Here is a 23,473-nt window from a genome sequence, read left to right on the forward strand (position 1 = left end):
CAAGAAGAATAAATGCATCACAACTCCAGTCAGAGGTGGAACCGAAGAAATCACCAAAAGGAATGGATGACAAAAGTAGAGCTTCAAACGGACTTTAACGTGTATCTACTACTACCACTTCCATCTACTGCATAACCGCCCTCTCCTCTCTCTCCAAGGTGTGATGACCTTTGACCTCTCACCTGATAGGGCAGCTTCAGTGATGACCTGCAGGACCACCCCCTCCATGGCAGCATTGTTACACAGCTCCTCCCACGAGCCCCGGATACAATACTGCTCCGCTAGCGACAGCAGATGCTTCTGATTGGGCACCACAAAGCCAATCACGTACATCTCTTCACTGAAGAGAGATAACGGTTAAGAAGACACCACCATGTCTCTGTTTTTTTTTACATAGACTGATTCATACACACACACACCTGTTGGCGTAGGCACAGATGTTGTCTATAAGGGGGCAGCTCTTCAGCATGGCCTCCACCTTCCCCAGAGACACATACTCTCCTGCCTGGAGCTTAACCAGGTCCTTCTTACGATCTGTAGACACAGGGACACACTGTCACACTGTATGTGTGTGTTTGTGGGGGGGATAAAAAGCACATTTTCCATTGCACAGCAAATCTTTACAGACAGATATAGACAACAGAGAGCATTAGGATTTCTGTCAGTCTAAAGTAAACACGACTCAAGAGGAATTCTCAGAAGTGAGGTGGAATTGAGAAATAGTTGTTCTTGGGAGCTGTCCTGCTAGACTGATAGATGAACGTAGGGGCATAGTTTATTTAGATGGGTTTCAGTGGTTTTGGCATGACGTTGATGCGGTGTGCTGACGTAGGTGGTACCAGGGAGGGTTTTTTACATGGTACTGTATATGGACATCAGAGGAGGCTGGTAGGAGGAGCTAGAGGAGGATGGGCTTATTATAATGGCTGGAATGGAATCAATGGAATGGTGCCAAACACATCAAACACAACGTGTTTGACTCCGTTGCATTGATTCCATTCCAGCCATTACAATGAGCCCATCCTCTTATAGCTCCTCCCACCAGCCTCCTTTGATGGACATGCCCAAAAGTAAATGTTTATCTTAGCAAATATGAACTTGGGTGCATAACCATGGTGAAGGGGAACACTTTGGAATAGAGTAGATGTCTCTTTATTCAGAAACCGAGAATGAGGACATTCAGTTAGAGGTGTTAGCCCTGCTCCTCACCAATGATCTTGAGGCATCCATCAGGATGGACCTCTCCTATGTCTCCCGTACAGAACCAGCGCTGGCCGTTGTCGTCCACAAAGAAGTCCTGGTTCTTGGCCTCATTCTTGTAGTAACCCATGGTTACGTTGGGCCCGCCAATCAGGATCTCACCTTGTGGGTTGGGTGTGTCTGTGCTGTGGTAGCCACCTGGAGGACAGAGCAGGGGAGGAAATAAAGACCAATAGACATCAGCAGAGTAGACGGACACAGAAATATAGAGAGTAGAGTGTACTGTTAATACAGAAGAAACACAGAGTGGATAAAATACAGACAGCATGTCCTATTTCTGAGGTCCAAATTAGGATAGAATACACTTGATTAGATAAAATGATTAGCACAGAATAGACCATGTACAGTCGCTTCAGAAAGTATTCACATCTTTTACTTATTCCACATTTTGTTGTGTTACAGCTTGAATTTGGATTTAAAAGGATAAAATAGATGTTGTGTCACTGACCTACACACAATACCCCATAATGTCAACAGTTTTTTTTGACATTTTTACAAATTAATTGAAAATGAAAAGCTGAAATGTCTTGAGTCAATAATTATTCAACCCCTTTGTTATGGCTATCCTAAATAAGTTATGGAGTAAAAATGTGCATAACAAGTCACATAATGAGTTGCACGGACTCTCTGTGTGCAATAATAGTGTTTAACATGATTTTTGAAAGACTACCTCTCTGTATGCATTCTGTTTGCAAAAAGGCACTTAAGTAATAAGGTGGCAAAGACATTATGTTTGGGGAAAATCCAACACAACACAAAACTGAGTACCACTATTCATATTTTCAAGCATGGTGGTAGCTGCATCATGTTATGGGTATGCTTGTCATTGACAAGGACTAGGGAATTTTTTAGGATAAAAATAAATGGAATAGCGCAAGCACAGGCAAAATCCTTGAGGAAAACCTGGTTCAGTCTGCTTTCCAACAGACACTGGGAGAGAAATTCACATTTTAGCAGGACAATAACATAAAACACAAGGCCAAATCTACACTGGAGTTGCTTACCAAGACAACATTGAATGTTCCTGACTGGCCTATTTACAGTTTTGACTTAAATCTATGGCAAGACTTGAAAATGGCTGTCTAGCAATTATCAACAATCATATTTTTAAAAGAATATTGTACAATCCAGGTGTACAAAGTTCTTAGAGACTTATGCAGAAAGGTGATTCTAACATGTATTGACTCAGGGGTTTGAATATCTATGTAATTACATTTCCATTTTGACATTAGAATATTTTGCATAGATCGTTGACAAAAAATGACAAATACATTTGAATCCCACCTTGTAAGTGAAGGCGTGTGAATACTTTCTGAAGGCACTGTATGATGGAAAACTATACAGAGGAAAGAGTTGTGTTCTGAATGACTTCCTTACAAGGTCATGGTGCAGTTGAAATATGAAAGAGGGATTTTTCCCCTAAAACGCTGTCCATCTCTCACACTGACTAGGGCGTGTGTGTAAATAACGTGGGATGGATCGGTAAACTATATGACATTGTTTTCATAAGTGTGTGTGTGGATAAAGAGACCCAGGGGTCCTCCTCCCTGTCTTTCTGTGTCACTCACCCTCCACCCAATCCTTGAGCTTGATTTCAGAACAAATGAGCGGTCCTCCAACTCGCCCTGTGCTGTAGTCCCACACTGGAAAGCAGACACACGCACACGCACAAAAACGCACACACATCGTCATCCCAAGCTGCAGTGACTGACAACTGTATAATACACAGTGGCACTGTTATGCTGAATGCTCCCCATCTGTTACCGTGGTAACCTAACCAAACCATAGTAGCCCTGCCAGGGCCCTGCACTCTCTCCTATCTCTAAGGGATGACAACATGGAACGAATAGTTATGCAATGGATCACTGCTGACTGCAGTTTTTACTGCATTAGGGAGAAATAATGGATATTTCCATGACTTTCAGAACTGTGCTCTCCCATTTACTCTATCTTCATCCCCATCCCTCTGTATCCACTACAGTCTCTCCTCCTCCCTACCCTATCCCTCTGTATCCACTACAGTCTCTCCTCCCCCCACCCTATCCCTCTGTATCCACTACAGTCTCTCCTCCTCCCTACCCCATCCCTCTGTATCCACTACAGTCTCTCCTCCCCCCACCCTATCCCTCTGTATCCACTACAGTCTCTCCTCCCCCCACCCTATCCCTCTGTATCCACTACAGTCTCTCCTCGCTCTACCCTATCCCTCTGTATCCACTACAGTCTCTCCTCCTCCCTACCCCATCCCTCTGTATCCACTACAGTCTCTCCTCCCCCCACCCTATCCTTCTGTATCCACTACAGTCTCTCCTCCTCCCTACCCCATCCCTCTGTATCCACTACAGTCTCTCCTCCCCCCACCCTATCCCTCTGTATCCACTACAGTCTCTCCTCCCCCCACCCTATCCCTCTGTATCCACTACAGTCTCTCCTCGCTCTACCCTATCCCTCTGTATCCACTAGAGTCTCTCCTCCCCTACCCCATTCCTCTATATATACTACATTCTCTCCTCCCTCATACCCCATATCTCTGTATCCACTACAGTCTCTGCTCCCTCCTACCCTATCCCATCCCTCTGTATCTACTACAGTCTCTCCTCCCCCTACCCTATCCCTCTGTATCCACTACAGTCTCTCCTCCCTCCTACCCCATCCCTCTGTATCCACTACAGTCTCTCCTCCCCCTACCCCATTCCTCTATATCTACTATATTCTCTCCTCCCTCCTATCCCATCCCTCTGTATCCACTACAGTCTCTGCTCCCTCCTACCCTATCCCATCCCTCTGTATCTACTACAGTCTCTCCTCCCTCCTACCCTATCCCATCCCTCTGTATCTACTACAGTCTCTCCTCCCCCTACCCTATCCCTCTGTATCCACTACAGTCTCTCCTCCCTCCTACCCCATCCCTCTGTATCTACTACAGTCTCTCCTCCCTCCTACCCTATCCCTCTGTATCCACTACAGTCTCTCCTCCCCCTACCCTATCCCATCCCTCTGTTTACACTACAGTCTCTCCTCTCCCCTACCCCATTCCCCTGTATCTTCTACAGTCTCTCCTTCCCCCTACCCTACCCCTCTGTATCCACTACAGTCTCTCCTCCCTCCTACCCTATCCCTCTGTATCCACTACAGTCTCTCCCTCCCCTACCCCATTCCTCTGTATCTACTACAGTCTCTCCTCCCCCTACCCCATATCTCTGTATCCACTACAGTCTCTCCTCCCTCCTACCCCATCCCTCTGTATCCACTACAGTCTCTCCTCCCCCTACCCCATTCCTCTATATCTACTATATTCTCTCCTCCCTCCTATCCCATCCCTCTGTATCCACTACAGTCTCTGCTCCCTCCTACCCTATCCCATCCCTCTGTATCTACTACAGTCTCTCCTCCCTCCTACCCTATCCCATCCCTCTGTATCTACTACAGTCTCTCCTCCCCCTACCCTATCCCTCTGTATCCACTACAGTCTCTCCTCCCTCCTACCCCATCCCTCTGTATCTACTACAGTCTCTCCTCCCTCCTACCCTATCCCTCTGTATCCACTACAGTCTCTCCTCCCCCTACCCTATCCCATCCCTCTGTTTACACTACAGTCTCTCCTCTCCCCTACCCCATTCCCCTGTATCTTCTACAGTCTCTCCTTCCCCCTACCCTACCCCTCTGTATCCACTACAGTCTCTCCTCCCTCCTACCCTATCCCTCTGTATCCACTACAGTCTCTCCCTCCCCTACCCCATTCCTCTGTATCTACTACAGTCTCTCCTCCCCCTACCCCATATCTCTGTATCCACTACAGTCTCTCCTCTCCCTACCCCATCCCTCTGTATCCACTACAGTCTCTCCTCCCTCCTACCCCATCCCTCTGTATCTACTACAGTCTCTCCTCCCCCTACCCTATCCCATCTCTCTGTTTCCACTACAGTCTCTGCTCCCTCCTACCTTATCCCTCTGTATCCACTACAGTCTCTCCTCCATCCTACCCCATATCTATGTATCAACTACAGTCTCTCCTCCCCCCTACCCTACCCCATCCCTCTGTATCCACTACAGTCTCTCCTCTCCCTACCCCATCTCTCTGTATCCACTACAGTCTCTCCTCCCCTCTACCCTATCCCATCCCTCTGTATCCACTACAGTCTCTCCTCCCTCCTACCCCATCCCTCTGTATCTACTACAGTCTCTCCTCCCCCTACCCTATCCCATCTCTCTGTATCCACTACAGTCTCTCCTCCATCCTACCCCATATCTCTGTATCAACTACAGTCTCTCCTCCCCCCTACCCTATCCCATCCCTCTGTATCCACTACAGTCTCTCCTCTCCCTACCCCATCTCTCTGTATCCACTACAGTCTCTCCTCCCCTCTACCCTAACCCATCCCTATGTATCCACTACAGTCTCTCCTCCCCGCTACCCTATCCCATCCCTCTGTGTCCACTACAGTCTCTCCTCCCCTCTACCCTATTCCATCCCACTACAGTCTCTCCTCCCCTCTACCCTATCCCATCCCTCTGTATCCACTACAGTTTCTCCTCCCTCCTACCCCATTCCTCTGTATCCACTACAGTCTCCCCCCCTCCTACCCCATCTCTCTGTATCCACTACAGTCTCTCCTCCCTCCTACACTATCCCTCTGTATCCACTACATTCTCTCCTCCCTCCTACCCCATCCCTCTGTATCTACTACAGCCTCTCCTCCCTCCTACCCCCTCCCTCTGTATCCACTACAGTCTCTCCTCTCCCCTACACCATCCCTCTGTATCTACTACAGTCTCTCCTCCCTCCTACCCCATCCCTCTGTATCTACTACAGTCTCTCCTCCCTCCTACACCATCCCTCTGTATCTACTACAGTCTCTCCTCTTCCCTACACTATCCCTCTGTATCCACTACAGCCTCTCCTCCCTCCTACCCTATCCCATCCCTCTGTATCCACTACATTCACTCTCTCTTACTCTCGCTGATGGTGCCAGCGCCGCAGGTCTCGGTGAGGCCATAGCCCTGGCCCACGGGGCAACAGAAGCACACGTTCATGAAGCGCTGGGTGGCGGCAGAGAGGGGTGCCCCGCCCGACAGCAGCACCCTGGTCTTCCCCCCCAAAAGGGACCGAACCTTCTTAAACACCAGGCTGGAGGGGTTGGGGGGGGGGGGGGGGGGGGGGGGTAATTCATGTTTACACTTCCTAGTTCAACATCATTATGTTATTTGTTTTTGGATTAGGTTTTGTGTGTGTAATAGATATTATGTGTATATGTAAGGACGTGTGTGTGTGTGTGTGTGTGTGTGTGTGTGTGTGTGTGTGTGTGTGTGTGTGTGTGTGTGTGTGTACTGTAGTAGACTGACGTACTTGTCACACAGTGGCGTGCTGCGTCCTTGGGAGAGCTGCTCCAGCTTGTAGTTGTAGGCCAGAGTGAACAGAGTCCTCTGAGCACTGCTCATCTCCTCCACCTTGGTCATCACATTCTTATAGATACGATCCATAATCTCCTGTAGCACACAGAGAGAGAGAGAGAGAGAGAGAAAGAGAGAGAGAGAGAGAGAGAGAGAGAGAGAGAGAGAGAGAGAAAGAGAGAGAGAGAGAGAGAGAGAGAGAGAGAGAGAGAGAGAGAGAGAAAAGAGGGGAGGAATTGAGAGATGGTGAGCAGAGACACATAAAGAGATAGATAAAGAGGGGGAGTTGAGTTGGATGTATAAGAGAGGGTAGAAAATAGGGGGAGATGTAGAATTAGAGACAGGGACAGAAAGAGGAGGGGAAATAAGAAGAGGGTGGTGGGTGTTCTGCTCAATAAGTTCTGGATCTGTCTGTATGTGGATTGTGTCTGTCTGCAGTCTTAATACGGGGCGTTGTTCCCAGTCCCAGACAGCAGATCCCTGAAACGTCTCTGTCAGGAGGTCCAGTTCTGAGGAGCTATGTGAGCACAGAGATAACACATGGAGGGAGTGACATCAGCCAGTGTCTCTTCTCTATCTGCCCAGCAGAGACTCCGTGTCCTGGGTATGAAACAAGACCAAGTCCCAGACAAACCATTTCAATATTAGAGGTCTAAATTCAATAAATTCTGTAAAGATGCTCACAGATTCAGCAACTAGTAAAGCAATCAGAATATACTGTGGTGTATTGTGGAACAATCTGGTCAATATGAAACATATTCAGTGTTACAGTAAACAATTGAATGGGAATGCCCAACCCTCCTGTGGGCATGGAAAACAGTGACCTCATCACTCCCAGAGAGATTGATATAGAGAGAAGGAGAGGAACCACTAAGTCATTCAGTTGTCAAATGGTCAAATGCTATTTCTAGGGGATTAGGGTTAAGGTTAGAATTAGTGTTAGGGTTAGAATTACGTTAAGGGTCAGGAGCTAGGTTTCGGTTTAAGGTTAGGTTTTTGGGTTAATGTTAGGGTAAGAGTACGGGTTAGGGATAGGTTTAGGGGTCAGGGAAAATAGGATTTTGTATGGGAGTGAATTGTGTGTCCCCACAAGGTTAGCTGTACACGACTGTGTGCGTGTGTGTGTGTGTGTGTGTATGTGTGTGTGTGTGACTTAGCACTGTCTGTTTCTTATTAACATGGTGACTGTAGGGAGAGTTTGTCCAACCCCACTAAAACCCAGAACACTTCGTTATTAAATTAATCACTGAGTTACAAAACTGGGCTCCAAGTTTGAATGGAGTAAAGGGCACAAACAACAAACAATAAAAACCAGCTGGTGGGTGTGAGAGTCTGTGTTTGTGTGCATGTTAGATAAAGTAGTGAGAGAGGAAGTTGATGTGGGACACATGCAGCCTGGTGTCACAGAGGAAACTACACACTGTGAGCGGTGTGTGTGTGTGAGTGAGTGTGTGTTTGTCTATGACGGAGAAAACCACACAGGGCTTTCTCACGTTCTGTTTACAGCTGTGAATGGTTCCAGACATTGGGGCCCTCTGACCTGTGTCCCCTGACTCCTAGCATCCTCATGGGGGAACACACAGATGAAGAGATGCATGGGGTCTCACAGAAAGAGAGAGAGAGACAGACAGACAGAGAGAGAGAAATAAATAGAGAGAATACATAGAGAGAGAGAGAGAGAGAGAAATAAATAGAGAGAGAGAGAGAAATAAATAGAGAGAGAGAGAGACAAAGACAGAGAGAGAGACAAAGAGAGACAAAGAGAGAATTAAAGACAGAGAGAGAGAGAGAGAGACAAAGAGAGAGAGCAGGAGAGAGAGATAGAGAGAGAGAGAGATAAATAAATAGAGAGAGAGAGAGGCAGACAGAGAGAGAGAGAGAAAGACAGAGAGAGAGACAAAGAGAGAATTAAAGACAGAGAGAGAGAGAGACAAAGAGACAGAGAGAGAGAGAGAGAGAGAGAGAGAGAGAGCAGGAACCCATATTTCATCAAAGAAATTGGAAATACAGACATTGTCATCCTACAAGAAACATGGTATGGGGCGGCAGGGTAGCCTAGTGGTTAGAGTGTTGGACTAGTAACCGAAAGGTTGCAAGTTCAAATCCCCGAGCTGACAAAGTACAAATCTGTTGTTCTGCCCCTGAACAGGCAGTTAAACCACGGTTCCTTGGCCGTCATTGAAAATAAGTTAAATAAAGGTTAAAAAAAATAGGTTACAGAGTGCTGGTAGTCTCATCCACCAAACTACTGTTTTAGGTGGTTGTGAAACAGTGAAGAGACTCAGGGGGGATGCTAATGTGGTACAGAGCAGACTCTATTAAATTAGTCAAAACAGGAACATTTTACATCTGGATAGAAAAGGAAATGCTACCTATATTCAATTCAATTCAAGGGGCTTTATTGGCATGGGAAACATATGTTAACACTGCCAAAGCAAGTGAGGTAGACAATATACAAAACTTAAATAAACAATAAAAATTAACAGTAAACATTACACTCACAGAAATTCCAAAAGAATAAAGACATTACAAATGTCATAGTATATATATATATATATATATACACAGTGTTGTAACGATGTACACATGGTTAAAGTACAAAAGGGAAAATAAATAAGCATAAATATGTGTTGTAGCAACAGGTCACAAATCTTGCTGCTGTGATGGCTCACTGTGGTAGTTCACCCAGTAGATATGGGAGTTTATCAAAATCAGGGTTTATTTCGAATTCTTTGTGGATCTGTGTAATATGAGGGAAATATGTGTCTCTAATATGGTCATACATTGGGCAGGAGGTTAGGAAGTACAGCTCAGTTTCCACCTCATTTTGTGGGCTGTGTGCACATTGCCTGTCTTCTCTTAGGAGCCAGGTTTGCCTACGGCGGCCTTTCTCAATAGCAAGGCTATGCTCACTGAGTCTGTACATAGTCAAAGCTTTCCTTAAGTTTGGGTCAGTCACAGTGGTCAGGTATTCTACCACTGTGTACTCTCTGTTAAGGGGCAATTGTTTTGGTAAATTCTTAGTTATTATCTTTTTGTTTCTCATTATTTGGTTGGGTCTAACTTTGTTGCTGTCCTGGGGCTCTGTGGGGTGTGTTTGTGTTTGTGAACAGCCCCTGAGCCCCAGGACCACCTTGCTTAGGGGACTCTTCTCCAGGTTCATCTCTCTGTAGGTGATGGATTTGTTATGGAAGGTTTGGGAATCACTTCATTTTAGGTGGTTGTAGAATTTAAGGAAATCTCTGTCTATATACAGACTCAGTGAGCATAGCCTTGCTATTGAGAAAGGCCGCCATAGGCAGACCTGGCTCTCAAGAGAAAACAGGCTATGTGTGCACAGCCCACAAAATGAGGTGGAAACTGAGCTGTACTTCCTAACCTCCTGCCAAATGTATGACCATATTAGAGACACATATTTCCCTCAGATTACACAGATCCACAAAGAATTCAAAAAAGGAACCCAATGTTGATAAACTCCCATATCTACTGGGTGAAATACCACAGTGTTCCATCACAACAGCAAGATGTGTGACCTGTTGTCACAAGAAAAGCGCAACCAGTGAAGAACAAACACCATTGTAAATACAACCCATATTTATTTATATACCCTTTTGTACTTTAACTATTTGCACATCGCTACAACACTCTATATAGACATCATATGACATTCGAAATGTCTTTATTGTTTTGGAACCTGTGTGAGTGTAATATTTACTGTTCACTTTTTAAGGTTTATTTCACTTTTGTTTTTTAAATTATTTTAGCACAGCTGAAAACTGTTGTTCTGATTGAAGAAGTAATACAACTGGCCTTCTTTACACTAGTTGAGTATCTGGAGCATCAGCATTTGCAACCCTACATTGACAGTACTGTATGTATGTCTTACCGGCACAGCTGCCATTAGAGTAGGCTGCAGAACACTGGTGTCTCCTTTGCTGCCTTTTTTTATCTTTGTTGACTGGTGAGAGAGAAAGGATACAGTTATCATGCAGGTACTCTACACATATATTCACCTTTTATATATGTGTTTAGTAATGTACAGTCCAAGCAGGTGACACAGTATACAGAGCAGGGGGGGACCACCTCACCTGGTCCGCTAGCGTCTGGGGGGAGGAGTAGCCGATCCTGCAGCCATGAGCTACACACACCAGCTCTGCACTCAGCTCCAACACATGGGCCAGGGGGAGGTACCCGATGTAGGTGTCATTCTCACTGCCACAGAACAATATACGTCACTCCTTATTATTCTAGCATACAGACAGACAAACAGACAGACAGACAGACAGACAGACAGACAGACAGACAGACAGACAGACAAACAGACGTGCTCAGTTGACACCAAGGCCTCAATCAGGAAGTTGTCCTCATAGATCACTTTGAGTGTTTCTTTAATTCAGCTTTGAAACGGAACCTGCTATGTATAACCATCACACTGTACTCCCCCATGGACAGCTGAGATCAGTCAAAGAGCATAGACAGGACATTATGGGACCTTCCTCTAAGACAGAGCCAACTGAAAAAGGGTAAACATTTGATCAATCTTCCTGGATAAGGTGCACTTTGGAAGCCAGCTTGGATTGTGAAAATTCTAAGAGCATTCAAAGTGTTATTCGATGATTCATGAAAAAATGTTGCTTATCAGGAAATGTCAGTAGTAGTAGTTTGGTACGGGGGAAGTGAGCCCAGGAGGGTAAAGAGAGTGTATAAGGTTGGCAGGTTAGCGGTACCTACCCCAGGTTGGGTATCCTTTCTGCCATGCCAGTGATGCCAGCAATGATGTTGCTATGGGAGATCATGACGCCCTTGGGTACGCCAGTGGAGCCGCTGGTGTACATGATGACAGCGATGTCAGAGGGCATGGGCTGTTTACGCCCACGAGACACTACACACACACACACAGACAAATACAGGAAAACAAATGAGTTCATGGCATGAAAGCATGTTTTTGTAAATATTCAGCATATGGTAGGAAAAGGGAGTTCATGGGAGATCAGAAGATATGTTGCAGGGCAGAACATAAAAATGGAGAAGGTTTGTTAAGTCCATGTTAGGATATGTAGTCTGTAGGCGAAGGTCCTGGGAACATATGGTGGTGTTACACAAGATGGGGGTACATAATGATGAATATCTAAAGGAGTGGTAGAATGGAACATTCCTAATGGAATAAAGAGGGAGAGGAACATCAGTCAAGTAAAATATTAAACACATTAAACATAATGTCACCATTTAGTAAACCTCCTCAGCCTCTTGGCACTCTCAGTAGGAAGATACATCATATCTTAATGCCAAAAACCCCATCTACCTCTCCCTCTTTCCTCTCTCCGCACCTACCTTCCTCTTTACAATATCTCTCTCTCTCTGCCCCTCTACGGCTCTCTTCATATTATTTCACTCTTCTCTTTCTTCTCTGACATTTGGCTGTGTGTTAACTGGCTGAGAGCTGTTCAATTGACGTAAAGCCTCTCCTCCCCGTCAGCCCATTTCAAATGTTTGGGCTTAAGTTCTCCAAGACACCATGTTAATCTTGTCTAGGCTTGCCAAAAAGCCACTCAGAAGTTATATTATGTCAGGCAATGTGGATTCTGACAATGTGGAAGGAAGTGAGATGATTCTAGATCATAAACTATGGGTCAGGACCCAAAGTGGGTCCTTGGCTTGTGAGAGGTAGGTTGTGTGTTATAAGAATACATCTACAATCACACACTATTTCTTCGTAATTTGGGTCCCTGGAGGACGATTAATTTATAATTTGGGTCTTGGGCTGAAAAAAATAAAATCCCAGTTCTAGACTACATAAGAAATGAATGGAGTAGGGCTAAAACAGCAGTCAGTAGATTTCTCTGTTGTCCTCATGTGGAAATATAAGACGTGATTTTGAATGTTTTTTGTAGGGCTGGGGGGCTGCTCAATGTCGTGTGGAATATAAACATGTCCACGATGTCCACAGCGAGTGCAGAAAAACAAAACACACCCAAACAGAAGACACGCAGGACAGAGAGAGAGGAAGAAGGGAGCAAAAGTGTAGGAGAGAGAGAGATAGGAGTGGGAGATAGGAGAGGGAGAGAGGAGTGGGACGTGACTTGGAGTCTACCGCATGCGAGAGGAGGGGCCTTGTTCTGACTTGAACATGGATCCAGAGATACAGGGAGGAGAGGAGGAGGAGAGGGGTGTTGGGGGAATGATGTCATGTGAAGTTTACAGAAGTGTCTATAAACATGACCCTCCTTCCTAATCCCACAGGTCAGCACACACGCACACACAAACACACACACACACACACACACACACACACACACACCCCTCACAGTACCAGCTCTACTTGTTATGGGTCAAGCAGTGCAGCACTAGAGACCAGCTGGAGAAAGGGAGGGATGGAAAGAGAGAGGAAGGAGAGAGAAATTGAAGAGAAAGGGAGTGTTTCCTCTGAGTTTAATCTGACACAGATGTGTCCACTTCCTCATTCACATGACCTAATGAGCCGCACCACCGAACCCCCACCCACCCTCCCCCTTAAGACTACAGTATCTGAGACCATAGTATCTCTGAGACTACAGTATCTCTGAGACTACAGTATCTCTGAGACCATAGTATCTCTGAGACTACAGTATCTCTGAGACGACAGTATCTCTGAGACTACAGTATCTCTGAGACCACAGTATCTCTGAGACAACAGTATCTGAGACTACAGTATATCTGAGACTACAGTATATCTGAGACTACAGTATCTCTGAGACCTGAGTATCTCTGAGACCACAGTATCTGAGACCATAGTATCTCTGAGACTACTGTATCTGAGACTACAGTATCTCTGAGACCACAGTATCTCTGAGACCACAGTATCTGAGACCACAGTATCTCTGAGACTACTGTATCTGAGACTACAGTATCTCTGAGACAAAGAGTATCTCTGAGACCACAGTATCCGAGACCACAGTATCTCTGAGACCACAATATCTCTGAGACCACAGTATCTCTGAGACCACAGGATCTCTGAGACTACACTATCTCTGAGACTACAGTATCTCTGAGACAAAGAGTATCTCTGAGACCACAGTATCCGAGACCACAGTATCTCTGAGACCACAATATCTCTGCGACCACAGTATCTCTGAGACCACAGGATCTCTGAGACTACACTATCTCTGAGACCATAGTATCTCTGAGACCACAGTATCTCTGAGACCATAGTATCTCTGAGACCATAGTATCTCTGAGACCATAGTATCTCTGAGACCACAGTATCTCTGAGACCATAGTATCTCTGAGACCATAGTATCTCTGAGACTACAGTATCTCTGAGACCATAGTATCTCTGAGACGACAGTATCTCTGAGAAGAATAGTATCTCTGAGACTACAGTATCTCTGAGACCACAGTATCTCTGAGACCACAGTATCTCTGAGACCATAGTATCTCTGAGACTACAGTATCTCTGAGACCATAGTATCTCTGAGACTACAGTATCTCTGAGACCACAGTATCTCTGAGACAACAGTATCTGAGACTACAGTATATCTGAGACTACAGTATATCTGAGACTACAGTATCTCTGAGACCTGAGTATCTCTGAGACCACAGTATCTGAGACCATAGTATCTCTGAGACTACTGTATCTGAGACTACAGTATCTCTGAGACCACAGTATCTCTGAGACCACAGTATCTGAGACCACAGTATCTCTGAGACTACTGTATCTGAGACTACAGTATCTCTGAGACAAAGAGTATCTCTGAGACCACAGTATCCGAGACCACAGTATCTCTGAGACCACAATATCTCTGAGACCACAGTATCTCTGAGACCACAGGATCTCTGAGACTACACTATCTCTGAGACTACAGTATCTCTGAGACAAAGAGTATCTCTGAGACCACAGTATCCGAGACCACAGTATCTCTGAGACCACAATATCTCTGCGACCACAGTATCTCTGAGACCACAGGATCTCTGAGACTACACTATCTCTGAGACCATAGCATCTCTGAGACCACAGTATCTCTGAGACCATAGTATCTCTGAGACCATAGTATCTCTGAGACCATAGTATCTCTGAGACCACAGTATCTCTGAGACCATAGTATCTCTGAGACCATAGTATCTCTGAGACTACAGTATCTCTGAGACCATAGTATCTCTGAGACGACAGTATCTCTGAGAAGAATAGTATCTCTGAGACTACAGTATCTCTGAGACCACAGTATCTCTGAGACCACAGTATCTCTGAGACCATAGTATCTCTGAGACTACAGTATCTCTGAGACCATAGTATCTCTGAGACTACAGTATCTCTGAGACCACAGTATCTCTGAGACCATAGTATCTCTGAGACCATAGTATCTCTGAGACTACAGTATCTCTGAGACCACAGTATCTCTGAGACCATAGTATCTCTGAGACCATAGTATCTCTGAGACCACAGTATCTCTGAGACAATAGTATCTCTGAGACCATAGTATCTCTGAGACCACAGTATCTCTGAGTCCATAGTATCTCTGAGACCACATTATCTCTGAGACCATGGTATCTCTGAGACCATAGTATTTCTGAGACCATAGTATCTCTGAGACTACAGTATCTCTGAGACCACAGTATCTCTGAGACCATAGTATCTCTGAGACCATAGTATCTCTGAGACCACAGTATCTCTGAGAAGAATAGTATCTCGGAGACCATAGTATCTCTGAGACCACAGTATCTCTGAGACCATAGTATCTCTGAGACCATAGTATCTCTGAGACTACAGTATCTCTGAGACCATAGTATCTCTGAGACCATAGTATCGCTGAGACCACAGTATCTCTGAGACCACAGTATCTCTGAGACCATAGTATCTCTGAGACCAAAGTATCTCTGAGACCATAGTATCTCTGAGACTACAGTATCTCTGAGACCATAGTATCTCTGAGACTACAGTATCTCTGAGACCACAGTATCTCTGAGACCACAGTATCTCTGAGACCATAGTATCTCTGAGACCATAGTATCTCTGAGACCACAGTATCTCTGAGAGCATAGTATCTCGGAGACCATAGTATCTCTGAGACCATAGTATCTCTGAGACCACAGTATCTCTGAGACCATGGTATATCTGAGACCATAGTATCTCTGAGACCACAGTATCTCTGAGACCATAGTATCTCTGAGACCATAGTATCTCTGAGACCACAGTATCTCTGAGACCACCGTATCTCTGAGACCATAGTATCTCTGAGACCATAGTATCTCTGAGACTACAGTATCTCTGAGACCACAGTATCTCTGAGACCATAGTATCTCTGAGAGCATAGTATCTCTGAGACCACAGTATCTCTGAGAGCATAGTATCTCGGAGACCATAGTATCTCTGAGACCACAGTATCTCTGAGACCATAGTATCTCTGAGACCACAGTATCTCTGAGACCATGGTATATCTGAGACCATAGTATCTCTGAGACTACAGTATCTCTGAGACCATAGTATCTCTGAGACCATAGTATCGCTGAGACCACAGTATCTCTGAGACCACAATATCTCTGAGACCACAGTATCTCTGAGACCACAGGATCTCTGAGACTACACTATCTCTGAGACCACAGTATCTCTGAGACCATAGTATCTCTGAGACCACAGTATCTCTGAGACCATAGTATCTCTGAGACCACATTATCTCTGAGACCACAGTATCTCTGAGACCATAGTATCTCTGAGACCACAGTATCTCTGAGACCACAGTATCTCTGAGACCACCGTATCTCTGAGACCATAGTATCTCTGAGACCATAGTATCTCTGAGACTATAGTATCTCTGAGACTACAGTATCTCTGAGACCACAGTATCTCTGAGACCATAGTATCTCTGAGAGCATAGTATCTCTGAGACCACAGTATCTCTGAGAGCATAGTATCTCGGAGACCATAGTATCTCTGAGACCACAGTATCTCTGAGACCATAGTATCTCTGAGACCACAGTATCTCTGAGACCATAGTATCTCTGAGACCATAGTATCTCTGAGACCATAGTATCTCTGAGACCATAGTATCTCTGAGACCACAGTATCTCTGAGACCACAGTATCTCTGAGACCATAGTATCTCTGAGACCATAGTATCTCTGAGACCACAGTATCTCTGAGACCATAGTATCTCTGAGACCACAGTATCTCTGAGACTACAGTATCTCTGAGACTACAGTATCTCTGAGACCACAGTATCTCTGAGACTACAGTATCTCTGAGACCACAGTATCTCTGAGACCACAGTATCTCTGAGACCATAGTATCTCTGAGACCATAGTATCTCTGAGACTACAGTATCCGAGACCATAGTATCTCTGAGACTACAGTATCTCTGAAACTAGCAAAGTGACTTACTACAAACTAATAAATGAATGCTATAACAATGTTATACATGTTGTGTACATTTCAGTATAAAGAAATTATTAGTACACACACACAGACACACACATACACACACACACACACACACACACCTGTGTGTTTACCATTCTCAAGATTGGTCCCCAGCTCCTGAACGGTAGCCATGTTGTGGACACTGATGCCTCGTGGGTAACCAGGCCACTTGGTGGGCGTGTCATCCACCACAATGATGTGCTGCAGTCTGGGCACCTCCAGTAGGATGAACTAAACCAGGAAACACAAAGAGATCTTTAAGACAGCTATACTGTAACCATCAAATGGTTGGTCAGGACAAGGCACACTGATAGGGGTTGGCTGATTCCTTCTGGTTGCAGACTGGCTCCTGACTACAAAAGGTGGTTTGTTTCTTTTTTCATTTTTTTTTTACCCCTTTTTCTCTCCAATTTCGTGGTATCCAATTGTTTTAGTAGCTCATCACTACAACTCCCGTACGGGCTCGGGAGAGACGAAGGTTGAAAGTCATGCGTCCTCTGATACACAACCCAACGCGCATCCAACCCGGAAGCAGCCGTGTCGGAGGAAACACTGTGCACCTGGCAACCTTGGTTAGCGCGCATCGCGCCCGGCCCGCCACAGGAGTCGCTGGTGTGTGATGAGACAAGGACACCCCTACCGGCCAAGCCCTCCCTAACCCGGACGACGCTAGGCCAATTGTGCGTCGCCCCAGACCTCCCGGTCGCAGCCGGTTACAACAGAGCCTGGGCGCGAACCCAGAGTCTCTGATGGCACAACTGGCGCTGCAGTACAGCATCCTTAACCACTGCGCCACCCGGGAGGCCTATTTTTTAATTTTCAAGAATGTTTTCAAAGGCTTGACCTTTACGTACATGTAGACATGCAAAATAAACAAATGCACTTTGTACAATGTTCTACTTCAGTATGTCTAAACAACCTAAACATGTGAGTCAACTCTTTCATGTTTTGACAGATACTGTACATATTGCTTTATTGCTTCCCTGTCTCTCTCATCAGGAGGTAGAATGGACTGTATGACTCTAACTCTCTAACCCAGTGTGTTGGTCTGTCTCTAACCCAGTGTGTTGGTCTCTCTCTAACCCAGTGTGTTGGTCTGTCTCTAACCCAGTGTGTTGGTCTGTCTCTAACCCAGTGTGTTGGTCTCTCTCTAACCCAGTGTGTTGGTCTCTCTATAACCCAGTGTGTTGGTCTCTCTACAACCCCGTGTATTGGTCTGTCTCTAACCCAGTGTGTTGGTTTGTCTCTAACCCAGTGTGTTGGTCTCTCTCTAACCCAGTGTGTTGGTCTCTCTCTAACCCAGTGTGTTGGTCTCTCTACAACCCAGTGTATTGGTCTGTCTCCAACCCAGTGTGTTGGTTTGTCTCTAACCCAGTGTGTTGGTCTCTCTATAACCCAGTGTGTTGGTCTCTCTATAACCCAGTGTATTGGTCTCTCTCTAACCCAGTGTGTTGGTCTGTCTCTAACCCAGTGTGTTGGTCTCTCTATAACCCAGTGTGTTGGTCTGTCTCTAACCCAGTGTGTTGGTCTGTCTCTAACCCAGTGTGTTGGTTTGTCTCTAACCCAGTGTGTTGGTCTCTCTCTAACCCAGTGTGTTGGTCTGTCTCTAACCCAGTGTGTTGGTCTCTCTCTAACCCAGTGTGTTGGTCTGTCTCTAACCCAGTGTGTTGGTCTGTCTCTAACCCAGTGTGTTGGTCTCTCTCTAACCCAGTGTATTGGTCTGTCTCTAACCCAGTGTGTTGGTTTGTCTCTAACCCAGTGTGTTGGTCTCTCTATAACCCAGTGTGTTGGTCTGTCTCTAACCCAGTGTGTTGGCCTGTCTCTAACCCAGTGTGTCGGTCTGTCTCTAACCCAGTGTGTTGGTCTCTCTATAACCCAGTGTGTTGGTCTGTCTCTAACCCAGTGTGTTGGTCTGTCTCTAACCCAGTGTGTTGGTCTCTCTCTAACCCAGTGTGTTGGTCTGTCTCTAACCCTGTGTGTTGGTCTGTCTCTAATCCAGTGTATTGGTCTGTCTCTAACCCAGTGTGTTGGTCTGTCTCTAACCCAGTGTGTTGGTTTGTCTCTAACCCAGTGTGTTGGTCTCTCTCTAACCCAGTGTGTCGGTCTCTCTATAACCCAGTGTGTTGGTCTGTCTCTAACCCAGTGTGTTGGTCTGTCTCTAACCCAGTGTGTTGGTCTGTCTCTAACCCAGTGTTTTGGTCTCTCTATAACCCAGTGTGTTAGTCTCTCTATAACCCAGTGTGTTGGTCTCTCTATAACCCAGTGTGTTGGTCTCCCTATAACCCAGTGTCTTGGTCTCTCTATAACCCAGTGTGTTGGTCTCTCTCTAACCCAGTGTGTTGGTCTGTGTCTAACCCAGTGTGTTGGTCTCTCTCTAACCCAGTGTGTTGGTTTGTCTCTAACCCAGTGTGTTGGTCTCTCTATAACCCAGTGTGTTGGTCTGTCTCTAACCCAGTGTGTTGGTCTGTCTCTAACCCAGTGTGTTGGTGTCTCTCTAACCCAGTGTGTTGGTCTCTCTATAACCCAGTGTGTTGGTCTGTCTCTAACCAAGTGTGTTGGTCTGTCTCTAACCCAGTGTGTTGGTCTCTCTCTAACCCAGTGTGTTGGTCTGTCTCTAACCCAGTGTGTCGGTCTGTCTCTAACCCAGTGTGTTGGTCTGTCACTACAACCCAGTGTGTTGGTCTCTCTCTAACCCAGCATGTTGGTCTCTCTCTAACCCAGTGTGTTGGTCTGTCTCTAACCCAGTGTGTCGGTCTCTCTATAACCCAGTGTGTTGGTCTCTCGCTAACCCAGTGTGTTGGTCTGTCTCTAACCCAGTGTGTTGGTCTGTCTCTACAACCCAGTGTGTTGGTCTCTCTCTAACCCAGTGTGTTGGTCTCTCTCTAACCCAGTGTGTTGGTCTCTCTATAAACCAGTGTGTCGGTCTCTCTATAACCCAGTGTGTTGGTCTGTCTCTACAACCCAGTGTGTTGGTCTCTCTCTAATCCAGCATGTTGGTCTCTCTCTCACCCAGTGTGTCGGTCTCTCTCTAACCCAGTGTGTTGGTCTGTGTCTAACCCAGTGTGTTGGTCTCTCTCTAACCCAGTGTGTTGGTCTGTCTCTAACCCAGCATGTTGGTCTCTCTCTAACCCAGTGTGTCGGTCTCTCTCTAACCCAGTGTGTTGGTCTGTGTCTAACCCAGTGTGTTGGTCTGTCTCTAACCCAGTGTGTTGGTTTGTCTCTAACCCAGTGTGTTGGTCTCTCTCTAACCCAGTGTGTTGGTCTCTCTCTAACCCAGTGTATTGGTCTGTGTCTAACCCAGTGTGTTGTTCTGTCTCTAACCCAGTGTGTTGGTCTGTCTCTAACCCAGTGTGTTGGTCTGTCTCTAACCCAGTGTTTTGGTCTCTCTATAACCCAGTGTGTTAGTCTCTCTATAACCCAGTGTGTTGGTCTCTCTATAACCCAGTGTGTTGGTCTCCCTATAACCCAGTGTGTTGGTCTCTCTATAACCCAGTGTGTTGGTCTCTCTATAACCCAGTGTGTTGGTCTCTCTCTAACCCAGTGTGTTGGTCTGTGTCTAACCCAGTGTGTTGGTCTCTCTCTAACCCAGTGTGTTGGTTTGTCTCTAACCCAGTGTGTTGGTCTCTCTATAACACAGTGTGTTGGTCTGTCTCTAACCCAGTGTGTTGGTCTGTCTCTAACCCAGTGTGTTGGTGTCTCTCTAACCCAGTGTGTTGGTCTCTCTATAACCCAGTGTGTTGGTCTGTCTCTAACCAAGTGTGTTGGTCTGTCTCTAACCCAGTGTGTTTGTCTCTCTCTAACCCAGTGTGTTGGTCTGTCTCTAACCCAGTGTGTCGGTCTGTCTCTAACCCAGTGTGTTGGTCTGTCACTACAACCCAGTGTGTTGGTCTCTCTCTAACCCAGCATGTTGGTCTCTCTCTAACCCAGTGTGTTGGTCTGTCTCTAACCCAGTGTGTCGGTCTCTCTATAACCCAGTGTGTTGGTCTCTCGCTAACCCAGTGTGTTGGTCTGTCTCTAACCCAGTGTGTTGGTCTGTCTCTACAACCCAGTGTGTTGGTCTCTCTCTAACCCAGTGTGTTGGTCTCTCTCTAACCCAGTGTGTTGGTCTCTCTCTAACCCAGTGTGTTGGTCTCTCTATAAACCAGTGTGTCGGTCTCTCTATAACCCAGTGTGTTGGTCTGTCTCTACAACCCAGTGTGTTGGTCTCTCTCTAATCCAGCATGTTGGTCTCTCTCTCACCCAGTGTGTCGGTCTCTCTCTAACCCAGTGTGTTGGTCTGTCTTTAACCCAGTGTGTTGGTCTGTCTCTAACCCAGTGTGTCGGTCTCTCTATAACCCAGTGTGTTGGTCTGTCTCTAACCCAGTGTGTTGGTCTGTCTCTAACCCAGTGTGTTGGTCTGTCTCTAACCCAGTGTTTTGGTCTCTCTATAACCCAGTGTGTTAGTCTCTCTATAACCCAGTGTGTTGGTCTCTCTATAACCCAGTGTGTTGGTCTCCCTATAACCCAGTGTGTTGGTCTCTCTATAACCCAGTGTGTTGGTCTCTCTATAACCCAGTGTGTTGGTCTCTCTCTAACCCAGTGTGTTGGTCTGTGTCTAACCCAGTGTGTTGGTCTCTCTCTAACCCAGTGTGTTGGTCTGTCTCTAACCCAGTGTGTTGGTCTGTCTCTAACCCAGTGTGTTGGTGTCTCTCTAACCCAGTGTGTTGGTCTCTCTATAACCCAGTGTGTTGCTCTGTCTCTAACCAAGTGTGTTGGTCTGTCTCTAACCCAGTGTGTCGGTCTCTCTCTAACCCAGTGTGTTGGTCTGTCTCTAACCCAGTGTGTCGGTCTGTCTCTAACCCAGTGTGTTGGTCTGTCACTACAACCCAGTGTGTTGGTCTCTCTCTAACCCAGCATGTTGGTCTCTCTCTAACCCAGTGTGTTGGTCTGTCTCTAACCCAGTGTGTCGGTCTCTCTATAACCCAGTGTGTTGGTCTCTCGCTAACCCAGTGTGTTGGTCTGTCTCTAACCCAGTGTGTTGGTCTGTATCTACAACCCAGTGTGTTGGTCTCTCTCTAACCCAGTGTGTTGGTCTCTCTCTAACCCAGTGTGTTGGTCTCTCTCTAACCCAGTGTGTTGGTCTCTCTATAAACCAGTGTGTCGGTCTCTCTATAACCCAGTGTGTTGGTCTGTCTCTACAACCCAGTGTGTTGGTCTCTCTCTAATCCAGCATGTTGGTCTCTCTCTCACCCAGTGTGTCGGTCTCTCTCTAACCCAGTGTGTTGGTCTGTGTCTAACCCAGTGTGTTGGTCTCTCTCTAACCCAGTGTGTTGGTCTGTCTCTAACCCAGCATGTTGGTCTCTCTCTAACCCAGTGTGTCGGTCTCTCTCTAACCCAGTGTGTTGGTCTGTGTCTAACCCAGTGTGTTGGTCTGTCTCTAACCCAGTGTGTTGGTTTGTCTCTAACCCAGTGTGTTGGTCTCTCTCTAACCCAGTGTGTTGGTCTCTCTCTAACCCAGTGTGTTGGTCTCTCTCTAACCCAGTGTGTTGGTCTCTCTATAAACCAGTGTGTCGGTCTCTCTATAACCCAGTGTGTTGGTCTGTCTCTACAACCCAGTGTGTTGGTCTCTCTCTAATCCAGCATGTTGGTCTCTCTCTCACCCAGTGTGTCGGTCTCTCTCTAACCCAGTGTGTTGGTCTGTCTTTAACCCAGTGTGTTGGTCTGTCTCTAACCCAGTGTGTCGGTCTCTCTATAACCCAGTGTGTTGGTCTGTCTCTAACCCAGTGTGTTGGTCTGTCTCTAACCCAGTGTGTTGGTCTGTCTCTAACCCAGTGTTTTGGTCTCTCTATAACCCAGTGTGTTAGTCTCTCTATAACCCAGTGTGTTGGTCTCTCTATAACCCAGTGTGTTGGTCTCCCTATAACCCAGTGTGTTGGTCTCTCTATAACCCAGTGTGTTGGTCTCTCTATAACCCAGTGTGTTGGTCTCTCTCTAACCCAGTGTGTTGGTCTGTGTCTAACCCAGTGTGTTGGTCTCTCTCTAACCCAGTGTGTTGGTCTGTCTCTAACCCAGTGTGTTGGTCTGTCTCTAACCCAGTGTGTTGGTGTCTCTCTAACCCAGTGTGTTGGTCTCTCTATAACCCAGTGTGTTGCTCTGTCTCTAACCAAGTGTGTTGGTCTGTCTCTAACCCAGTGTGTTGGTCTCTCTCTAACCCAGTGTGTTGGTCTGTCTCTAACCCAGTGTGTCGGTCTGTCTCTAACCCAGTGTGTTGGTCTGTCACTACAACCCAGTGTGTTGGTCTCTCTCTAACCCAGCATGTTGGTCTCTCTCTAACCCAGTGTGTTGGTCTGTCTCTAACCCAGTGTGTCGGTCTCTCTATAACCCAGTGTGTTGGTCTCTCGCTAACCCAGTGTGTTGGTCTGTCTCTAACCCAGTGTGTTGGTCTGTATCTACA

At 46.2% G+C, this 23,473-nt stretch overlaps 1 protein-coding gene across 4 annotated transcripts in view; it reads right to left on the reverse strand.

Annotated features, from left to right (window-relative positions):
• The window catches only part of LOC110507928 (fatty acid CoA ligase Acsl3), a 31,417-nt gene that overhangs the window by 3,665 nt on the left and 4,279 nt on the right, over positions 1 to 23,473 (reverse strand). The window contains exons 4-13 of one of the 4 annotated variants that reach the window (XM_036964847.2): positions 17,133 to 17,271; positions 11,383 to 11,533; positions 10,740 to 10,863; positions 10,538 to 10,609; positions 6,608 to 6,747; positions 6,216 to 6,388; positions 2,829 to 2,903; positions 1,210 to 1,398; positions 420 to 534; positions 183 to 340 (exon numbers count right to left, since the gene is read on the reverse strand). In XM_036964847.2, the coding sequence (XP_036820742.2) occupies positions 183 to 340; positions 420 to 534; positions 1,210 to 1,398; positions 2,829 to 2,903; positions 6,216 to 6,388; positions 6,608 to 6,747; positions 10,538 to 10,609; positions 10,740 to 10,863; positions 11,383 to 11,533; positions 17,133 to 17,271 (1,336 nt within the window). Of the gene's footprint in view, positions 1 to 182; positions 341 to 419; positions 535 to 1,209; positions 1,399 to 2,828; positions 2,904 to 6,215; positions 6,389 to 6,607; positions 6,748 to 6,855; positions 7,252 to 10,537; positions 10,610 to 10,739; positions 10,864 to 11,382; positions 11,534 to 17,120; positions 17,272 to 23,473 lie in introns of those variants that run through there. The other 3 variants (XM_036964846.2, XM_090223862.1, XM_090223861.1) reach the window with 3 other exon arrangements.

The sequence above is a fragment of the Oncorhynchus mykiss genome, chromosome 27, assembly GCF_057628025.1.
Source record: "Oncorhynchus mykiss isolate SJ-2025 chromosome 27, ASM5762802v1, whole genome shotgun sequence".
In the NCBI taxonomy this organism is placed as follows: domain Eukaryota; kingdom Metazoa; phylum Chordata; class Actinopteri; order Salmoniformes; family Salmonidae; genus Oncorhynchus; species Oncorhynchus mykiss.